The following is a 10,779-nucleotide window of genomic DNA, read 5'->3' as shown; positions in this document are numbered from 1 at the left end:
TGCTTATGTGATGGTATGATGCGTGTGTGAATGAAAGGAAAGAAAACCATTATCCACACATGTCGGCACTTGCACATCTCTCTACCACGAATATTGACGTCATGGGTTAAAAATAATCAATGATCACTGAAAAGAAAATCTGTACCCATGTGATGGGAATCAAAGATTTCCCTTAAACATTTTCCCAAAATAAAGTAAATGGTGTTCAAACACTCTATTTTTTATCTCGAACCGAACCGTGTGTGGTAGGAACCGAATGCTTGAGGGTACATACCTTATCTGCCAAATCACAAAGGGGGTGTGGTTTGGGATTAGAACGGAGGCAAGTGTAGAGCGAGGCATGCACAACAAGAGCCGAGCTACGTGTCTTTAGTGTCCTCACCTCAAAGGGCATATTTTTCTTTCCATTATGAAGGGGAAAACCGAGGCAAGAGGGGGCGAGTTCCGGAGATTCAGTTCATTGGCGTACTATGTTATCATCGCTCATTTCTGATGCCGAAAATCAAGAATGAATCTCTTGTTTGGGGAATCTATTGAAATACTCTTCTCAAATTAGAGAGAATACTCTTGTTTGGGGAATGTATTGAAATACTCTTCTCAAATTAGAGAGAATGGGAACATTGTATTTCTATTCCTTTTACATAATATAATTTCATTCCATTATGTAATTTCATTCACATTGTATTTCTATTCCTTTGTACATAATGTAATTTCATTCCATGGTGAAAGGGGCTGACGTGGAGACCGTTAAGAAGTATTAGGAGAAGTAAATGGAAGATAGAACACTAAGATGGATTAAGAAGCTAACGATCTTCTTCTTCTTCTTGTTTTTGCCATAAAAGCATTTCATTCATTCAGATTTTTGTGTGTTTAACTTCCATAGCCAAAAGCTCCTCTGCTTTGGTCCTTGTAGAGCTCGTCTTCCTTGTGCAGCAACGGTGAATGCTTCCTTCCGCAGACTCGCCATTCCTCGCGCTTCAGATCACCCCTTCGGATTTCGTCTCCGCCTGTTCGTACGACTTCTTTTCATACCACCCTCCGCCCAAAACAGCTGAGTTTTGCAGAAAACCTTGCGTTTCCTGCACCATCAACCCCTGATTTCTTTTACCGCAGAGGCGACGGAGGAGAAAGAAGGGGACCCCTGATTTCTTTTGCCGCAAAGGCGAAGGAGGAGAAGAAGGGGAGGGAAACGAAGGGGCTTTCTTGAATGCCCAGCTGAGGTGGCGAAGGAGGAGGAGAAGAAGAAGGAGAAGAAGAAGAAGAAGAAGAAGAAGAAGGAAGGGGCTTTCTTGAATGGCCAGCTGAAGGAGAAGGAGGAGGAAGAAGAAGAAGGAGGAGGCTTTCTTGAATTCCCAGCTGAATACTTGCTTTCAATCTCTCAACGCTAGGGATCTTTCTAATCCACCATCACGGGGTCCGTCTGTTGCGTGGCCTCCAGGCCACGGGGTTCTACCAGACAGAGCGATGGATGGTCTGTTGGACCTAACGAACCTCACTGGAGAGTCAATGGGGGGTTCTCGCCGCGTATGTCGTCAAGATGGGAACCCAAATATCAATACGGGGATTTCTCCTCTTCGTCTCACCGCTCCCAGCTGCACAGGAATTCGTTTTCCTCGAACACAAGTGCTTGTAGGGTTGGAAGCGGCCGCTTCATCAATTACCATCGCGATATATCTGACAGTATCTTTTCCAGTTTGAACAGTCCTTCTGAGAGTTTCCGGCTGCCACATTGGACCCCGCTTGCCCAAGGTGCCGGAGTTGGCGACTTTGCTGTTGCAGCCCCAGGTACTATAGCGAGCCATATCACGACATGTCCAAAGGGAAGTATTTGCATTTGTCTGCCATTTGATATTGTAATGCCTAGTGCAAATTTTGTCTAATTGCTACTGGTTCTCTATTGTTTCTTAGAGAGAGACATTTTGCTCCATGCAGTTCCTGTTTCATTCATTTCATATCCCGCACAATGGGTGACTGATAGTTTTGATCCTTTACCATTGGACAATGCCATTCCATCTCATTTTTGCCTATTTCATACATGTTCGATGATACTGCCCTGGTCAAAATCTATTTTTGAGGCTTAATAAAAGTTTTATTAGTTTGAATTCTTGTGGGAAGATGCTAGCGGTCAATAGAAATTCTGCACCTAGGCATGTGATAAGCCTATGAGCAACCAAATTGTTAGATATCTATCATATTCAGCCTCGACATGCAAAACCTGCAGTTATGTTTTGAAAAAATAGTTTTGACTTGGAGTCGTGAAATGCCTTAGTTTAGATAAATGCCAACCAATATGCAACTCATCAGGTCATTCAGCAAATTGAGATTATTGTACTTACTGCAGACTGTACAGTGGACCATTGTCTAAACTTCTAACTGTCCACTCACTAATGTCTTCCATGCATTGGGCAAGAGAATGTCCACATGATGGTCTAAATAATTGAGATTATTGTACTTACTGCAGACTGTACAGCGGACCATTGTCTAATAATTGAGATTATTGTACCTGCTGGAGACTGTACAATAATCGTACAAGAATCTGCAGTAAGTACAATAATTGAGATTGTTGTACTTACTGCAGACTGTACAACGGACCATTGTCTAAACTTATAACTGTCCAGTCACTAATGTCTTCCATGCATTGAGCAAGAGAATGTCCACATGATGGTCAGAGATTCAACGCTCGCAAGACTAGTCTCTCTGCCCTTTTGTCAAACAGAATGAAAGCAACAGCTTCAAATTTTATAGTGAGTCACTGGAAATTGTTCTTGAGCCTGCTGCAAGCCATAGCTACTCTGTAGCACGTGAAACCAACTCGTTGGTGGGAGACAGCCACTACCACTCATAAACGACTTAAATTATGCTTTCCTAAGCTCTCCCTCACTCCCTCTCTCTGAAGATGCACTAGGGCCCAGGACAAAACGTCGGGCTGGACCCCCCCGAAGGTCTTTATTCATGAGAGAAAATCTGTTACAGAAGTTCAGCGTAGAGCTGTCTGGAAAAACCTCTCCACATTCCAAAACGTGAATAATTCACTTTATTACAAGAGCTTCAAGCTCAATTCAAATTGGCAACATGCCACTTGTCTAGAATCTAAACTAAGTGCTATTACATGCCACTAAGGGCTATTCTGGAGTCTTCAAAGCTCTCGGTCACACGAACCGCCTCCTAGATGCTTGTCAGGCTCCCATTACGCTTAGGTAGAAGCGGAGAAGGACAGATGGATGTAACCTAGGATTCCAAGGGATGTCCCTACAGGAGAGGTAGAAGATGAGCAGCACGTGCTCTTAAAATGTTGAGCATACACACACTCAAGGAGAATCATGGGAACGATAGATGTAATCTGCAGAATCTAGATGACTCTTCAACACAGCAAAACTGGCTGGAATGAACAAGGTGAAAAAGGATTCCGAGGTGCTATGATGATAACTGGAAACATAGATTTTACTATATGTAGAGTGTTCTTTACAAGCAGTTGTAGCTTGAATGAAGGAAAGGTGGACTACTTTTCGGTTAGCCTTCTCCTCTAGTGCTATAGCCTTTGTCACGGTTGAGTCTATCCTTCACCTCCAAAGTGCTGAGAGAGAGACTCAGTACAAAGACCTTTGTTTAAATGGATGCTCAAGTATGGGGGGGTGTGTGTAAGAGGATAATGTTTATGCTATGGTCTACACCTACCATTGGGTGCTGATGATGTTGGTGGGGATGTCATGGTAGCTAGTCCTTGCTATGCGTGATGAAGTTTATAGTTTTCAACCTTATGAGTGAGACTATTATGAGATTGAAACTGCAGAAAGTGTTGTGTTTTAAGAGGATGAGTTTAGGCATGTGCCTGGACTCATCTAGATGTATTTTCTTTACCCTTTGACTAAATTGCAGCCCACATGACATAAATGCAGGCCTTACAAGGTCCCAAAATGCCTTGGTAGTCAGACTCACATCAGGTAAAGAAAATTCCAAGTGTTTAATCTATTTAAATGAGTGGACGGTGGGACGTAGAAATGACAGCCAAGATGATTAAGAGGGTGGACAGCAAAACAAAGATGCCTGTTATGACATTCTCATAGCAAAGCACTATGCAGGATGATGACTTTGTAGATGGGTATAGTAATAATGATGATGGGGAGTCTTTGCTCAAGTCCTCTCATATTGATAGTTGACATACTCATCAATCTATGTGTGGACATCAAAGAAGGGATGCTTGTATGCATGACGATGTTACACCCTTGCTATCCAAGCACGAGAATACACTACTGCACAAAGATTCTATTGCAAATTTGTAAGGGCACAAGGCATGCAATATGCAGGATATTCATTACACAACCCATCCGTCTTTGAGAAGCATGTAGTTGACCAGCCCACTATGAGCTTGTTCACAGATGCCTACAGTCAATCACTCCCACGGTAATGATGCCGTGTGATTGCTTTTGGGAGAGCATTTCTCCTCCGAAAGTGTAGACTGGCTCAAGTACAGCCGAGATGGGCGCATTATACTAATGCTTGTGTGAGAGGAAAGTACATGGATTTAGGAAGTGAGTGGAACGTAATGATGCCTTGCTAGAGCTGCACTGTGGTTATTGACCAATATTAATACTGGTTTATCTTCCTCTGATTATTTGGCTATTCATAGGCCTGATTCATCATGTTATTTAGTAGAGACTTGAAAACCATTGACAATCCGTAGGTTCAACTAGAAGTATCTCCCAAAAGCCTTGAAGACTACTAGAGCTTTTCTCTAACAAATGTTGAAGCTAAGATTCTTTGTGATACTATGGTCATACTTGGTTGAAGGTGATGGTGACAATCGACGTGATAACCGAATGGTGATGGTCGGTGGGATCCGCGGTTGGCAATGGCCGGTGGTTTTGAGAGAGAGTTGACTCATACTCATATGGATGAGGGTGACTCTATGTTTGATCACCTCACCAAACTTCAGGATTTGCGAGAGCAATTATTAAATATTGATGAGATCATTCTATATTCAGAGATGGTCACTATCATTTTGAATTCTCTTCCTGAGTTTTATCTTGGCTTTCACACCTCATTGAATTTGTCATTGAGGGGGGGTTGGCAACCCCCTCACCTTTCATGAGTTGATAGGGCTTTAGTTACAGGACGAGCAGACACGAAAAAATATGCCACACGTGCAGGTGAACATGCCATGCTTTCCAAGTTCAAGCCAAAAGGGAAAGGAAAGCAGCATACCAATCAGCCTGCAAACAATCAGCCCAAAGCTGATTTTGGACAGTCTTCACAAAAGGCTAAGAATGATGCAGAGAAGTCCAAGACGAAGGGGAGATGTCATTACTGCAAAAGGCCTATACATCACATTCAAGAATGCAGGAAAAGGATTGCTAAGGAGAAAAAGAAAGACTCCAGTATGGCTGTCTCGGATACATCAGCCTCTCATGCACATGAAGGTGATGCTACAGCCAACTTGGTGGGAGAGCAATATGCCTTTTTGACTTGCAATCTTGATAGTATTGTGGCCGTCTCGAATATTACAGCCACCTTTGTGGAGGATGAGTATGCTTTTTTGACTTGCAGTTATGATCCTTCAAAGAATACATGCACTTTCAATTTCAATGAGATATTGAATACTTGGTATTTTGATAGTGGTGCCTCGAAACATATCACTTCCAGGAAGTGTTGGTTTGATACTCTGCATTCTCCACCCGTTGGAAAAAGGGTGTCTTGTGCAAATGATTCTTCTTATTCAGTTTGTGGTACTGGTGAGATTGTACTTACAGCCACAGATGGCACAAATTTCAGAATTTATGATGTGCTTTATGTACTAGGAATCAAGAAGAATTTGCTTTCAGTGTCCTCTCTCAATAGAGGAGGATTTCAGATTGTCTTTGAGGATGACAAACAAAAGATAATCCCATGCATTGCTAGAGCATGGACAAGCAACCAAAAAATTTTTAACAATGAAAGAAAGCTCCAAGTCAAAAACATTCACCCAAAGGCATTGAAAGGTGCTTACTTTGCATTGTGTTTAAGGAAAGATACATTTGAGATTGATAGTGCATCCTAGGCATAGAATCACTCGCACTACAATTTGCAAAAACTATTCCACTTAAAGAAAGCTCTACTATACATTTTGGATTGACAGTGTATTGTAGGTACAGAATCATTAGCAATGAGATGCAAAAACTATTCCACTAAAAGAAAGCTCTGACTCTAGATCCCTTGCAATAAAATTGAAACTTTTGACCTATGCATAATTTGGCCTTTTTGGCATGAGCTCCTAATGTCCAAAAAAACGAGGTATCTTTCAATGATTTTTCAAAACCCCCTCTGTAGAAGAAGTGCATATGTTTCTAGCCAAAGCAGCCCACTCCGGCTCAGGCTGCTTTGGCTAGAAATAGATGCACTCCAGAGGTGGCTTTGAAAAATCACCAAAAAGCACCCATGTTTACAGTCGTTTCTAAGGTTTTGGGCCTTTTGAACTCATAATTGGTGCCAAAAAGGCCAAACCATGCATAGATCAAAAGTTGAGGGTGTATGTGTATATATATTTACTTATTCATTCATTCATTTATTTTAAATCTCATATGCAATCCTTGATATTTCAACCGTGGTCTATATGAAGAAATTGATAGACACTTTTTTATATGGCACAAAATTACAGCATGATAGACCACCATTACTGAAATATATGTGCAATCAGCCTAACCTTAACCTCTTTGCCCATAAGGCTAGAGGGATTAAAGTCATCTAGTCATACTTGAAAGAGTGCTACTTTGACCATCTCTTGCAATTTGAAAGACAAATATTTAGCTTTGGGTAAATTTAGAGGTGAGTTATTTGAGTACATCATCAAGTAATTCATGGTGGGACAGCTTCCTAACAATCGGCTAGTAATGGATTTTCATAGTAGATTGTGTTCAAGAACTATAATGTTTGATTAGAAGGATGTTTGATAATCTGTAGGATGCCTCTTATATCTACATTAGACATAAGTAATTTGTAGGATGCCTCTTATGTCTATATTAGACATTGTAGTATTCGCACAAGAATTGGCTAGTCGATACGGGGATATAAAATTTTCTAGCTTCTTATGTACTCTTAGCATCCTATGCTATAGTTGGTTGAGAAGAGAGAGTCTGCTAGATAAATCTTACAAAAAAACCCAATAGCTAGTACAAGATTATGTGAAAGTCCCTAGGGTATTATTGTTCGAGCCAATTGTGTGTTGCTTGATTACTACGAGGGTGTGAAGCAGAAGCGTGAAAGTACATATTCCTTTTGGAGACTAGAGACCTTCCCTTTATAGGGGAGCATTGTGCACCACCCAGGCATTCACAGCGGGATGTTTTTATAGATCATTTTCATTATGGTTTGCATTATATGCATCAACTCTCTTCGACACATTTCTCCATTTCCTACATAGTGTATTAAAATGAATTTATGCATCAATGGTCTTGGATGCATTTTTCCATTTCCTACATAGTGTATCAAAACAATTTACAGCTAAAGGGGCCCATAATGTCACATGGAAATTTCAAATGTTAGAATGTATGATGCCAATTATGTTCCCCCTTGCACGTTCTTGCCATGGCTCATTCCCGCTTGCTCGTTGTTTGGGGTACCTCTGCCACATGGACCCTTCTAGGACTATTTTGGGACTGCCATTTGGGCAGAGGGGCCAGTTTTGTGGCTATTATGCCCTGGCTATGAGCAGTGGAGTGCCTAGATTTGTGGCTTTATAGGCAGGGAGTGGCCTTGCAAACGACTTGGGTCTAGAGGAAGTGGGTCATTATGGGCTGTCTTGGCCAGCACATGGAGAGATGTGGTTGGCGGTTTGCACAGGGTCCAGGGGTTGGCTATATAGCTGCTAAGTCAGCCGTTTAGGTGGCTCATTTAGTCTGTTTCCTACGGACTGGTCGGCCAGTATGCTAAAGGGGGAAACCCATTGCTCTTATATCCTCACCTCCAATCAAGCCCCTGTCCAGGCATGTTAAGGAGATAATCACCAGCAGATTTAGCCACTAGTTTTCAGCCTTTGAGCTATTGGTAAGAGCAGCACTTGGCTTCTATGTGATCTACACTTTTGTGCTTGAACAGTCCATACATGTGTATTTCTAGATCTGTGTGTTCCTCATTCATCCATCGTGCACTTCTGAGATTGGTAAATTATAGGGGATAGTGAGATCCTAACCCATCAATTTTCACTGCAAGGGTCAGCATAGGCTTCCCGCCCTACTCTCTGACTCTCGTATCTGCTTTTTAATGCTCCTGTTTTTTGGTTCTTTGTTTGGGTTTGTATTCTTCTTTGGCAGTTGCCTTTGTTACAATTGGTCTGCAAAAGTAATGTGTTACCAGGTATCTATACGTAACCTGCAAAGGATCTGAAATGCGCTTGTCTTTAACACACAATACGTGGAAATTTTATAGACTTTTAGTCATCGTTGCTTCTTTTGTCTTGAGGAGGGGCAAGTATAATGCATGCACCTTGATCTTACTACTAGTGTTGTTGATACTGCAGAGTCACTGGCCAGAACCTCAGCATCTACTACAGCCAAAGAGGTTGGCTTGCTCCTTTTGGTTTTTCCCTTAGGTCCGAGGATCCATCTTTTGCTTTGGGAGTGCAAATATGAGTGTTGTTTGGAAAGTCCCACATTTTTTTATGCTTTCATATTTGCATCATTGTGTTTGATGAACCTTTCTGAATGGAAGTGGTAGCATTGTTGGCAGGTGGGTGTCCGGACAGGATTTTCAACAGTTTTGGACATTCCAGTCTCTACTAAATGTACAAGGGAGGTAGTGCCAATGGCAGTAAAGAGCCATTGTCCATCACTTAACCGAAATTTTAGCAGCAGTTACTCTTTATCCAATCTTGGATCGAGACGTCTTTTCTGTAGGCAAAATTCAGACAGTCGGATGTGCCTTAAAAGTAGAGGAAGCAATGAATCAAATCATTTAGAAGTCGGACAATGCTCTCAGGGAAATGAAAATCAACAAGCAGGGGTTACTGACTGGTCAATGCAGAACCTTTCTCAGCTCATGACATCCTCTCGAAGGGAGGATTTTGCAGGGTCAGATGCTAGTTTTCTGTCTAATGTGGGTTGCCTTTCAAATGAAGATGGTTTAGATCAAGGTTTTCCCTCCTCATCTATGGAAAGAATAAGGGTCGCTCCTTCTCAGGCTGGCACTTCTCACACCGGGTCTTCCAAGTTAGGAGATTTACAGACATGTGGCCTATGCTCCAGATGTTTGTTGCATAGGTCACCTTGGAGTTCACACCGAATGTTGGGCAGCAATGACTTACCAGTCGTGGGTGTTCTCGTCTGTGGCCATGTTTACCATGCAGATTGCCTTGAGAAAGCTGTGCCTGACACACTCAAGCATGATCCGCCCTGTCCTCAGTGTGACCAAACAGAAATTACAAAATTAAAGGCAGTGATGCAAACTTGGGGCGATGCTGTGAAATGCACAGGTGAACCTTTCACGAACAAGATTTCAAATATTAGTCCTCAATTTCAAATAAAGTCTTTTCTGAATGCGAAGTCATCCCTATCGGTGGTGATTGATGAAACAAATGGTGCTGTAAGCGCACCAGTCCTGACAGGAGAGAGAGGGTTTTTCCCTAGATCTCTGTCGAAGAGGCAATTTTCTTTCCGAGGGAAATCATATGCACAATCTTTGAATTCAAAGAAGTCAAGTTCTGTGGCACAGGTTTCCCCAGAAAGCCAAACTCTTGAAGATTTTTCATAGGATGTCATTGGGAGAGATTGACTGTAGGATAGTAGCTCTTGCCTAGGAGATTCTTTCTGAGATTCTCTGTTCCAAAAAATATTGATCATTCCATTAGTCAATTGCCTATGCGACTAGGCTAAGTGCTTAGAAAGATCATTATTTAAGCATGTACCGTTCTGTGAAGGTTCTGTTGTCAGGTCCTCTTGTTGTACAGGCCTTACAAAGCCTCATCATGAAAGACTTTTCTGCAGGGCTGACAACTTAACAGGGAGGCTTAGAGAGGTAACATGGTTACTTCTTAAGCTAGCAATATGCTTTACATGGCCAACAATTGATATTGGCAATTATCAAGGCTCGTATTCCAGTCTCCAATGTGGCAACTTTATGAGAGGCCATGTGCTTGCTTCTTTCTCCCCTCTGATCTCCCTGTTGCTTTCATGGGATATACTGAGGATTTCAACCTCACTACTGCTCTTGCAACATGAATCTATATATTGACTTCCAAACATGTAAATAAGCAAATGCCATGTGACCCTGGCATGAAAGGGCCCGGGCTTTGTTTCACAAGGAGAACATCTTTTTATTTTTTTGATAAATTTTTTAAAGGAAGCTTAAAAATCCATACAAAATTCAGAGGAAAAGCATCTTCACTCCTTTGTTTCTCCCACTTTCTTTGTTTTCTCACTGGGCAGAACGATTTTCTTCAAGAGCATGTTAATGAGGGGAGAACATGAGAATGAAGACTGAAGCATAAATTGCCAGCTTTTGCATGGAACGTTGATGGATAGGCATATTGAAGACATAGATAGTGGTATTTGTGGAGGCATTTGAAATTGGAAAGTAAAATAAGGTAGGAGGTCTATGTTTGTCAGTGACATGTACATCTGTGGAACATTTGGTGTTTTAAGTTGTGATGTTGATGAGTGACTACTTCAGAAATTGGTGAAGGGCATGGCTCCTGAGAAGATGCCTTGTGGGAATGAGAATTCTTGAAATGATCAACGGCCTTAGTGAACTTCCATCCAGGTTGGGTTGATAGTGTTGGTGGTTTCAAGTTTTAGTGGCATTCTGAACGCATGA

The 10,779-nt window shown here is 41.8% G+C and overlaps 1 protein-coding gene across 1 annotated transcript; it reads left to right on the top strand.

Moving 5' to 3' along the window:
- Positions 1–859: 859 nt before the first annotated feature.
- Positions 860–10,304, top strand: LOC147903708 (uncharacterized). The gene is made up of 3 exons (XM_087400731.1): positions 860–1,785; positions 8,489–8,529; positions 8,698–10,304. Exons 1-3 carry the CDS (start codon positions 1,527–1,529, stop codon positions 9,715–9,717), a joined length of 1,320 nt encoding a protein of 439 aa, XP_087256857.1. The 5' UTR covers positions 860–1,526; the 3' UTR covers positions 9,718–10,304.
- Positions 10,305–10,779: the final 475 nt, after the last annotated feature.

The sequence above is a fragment of the Dipteris shenzhenensis genome, chromosome 3 (genome assembly GCF_047967505.1).
Source record: "Dipteris shenzhenensis isolate YYH24624 ecotype China chromosome 3, Dip_SZ_1.0, whole genome shotgun sequence".
NCBI lineage: Eukaryota > Viridiplantae > Streptophyta > Polypodiopsida > Gleicheniales > Dipteridaceae > Dipteris > Dipteris shenzhenensis.
The sequence above is the reverse complement of the archived record's forward strand: the minus strand, read 5'-3'. Positions and strand labels throughout refer to the sequence as shown.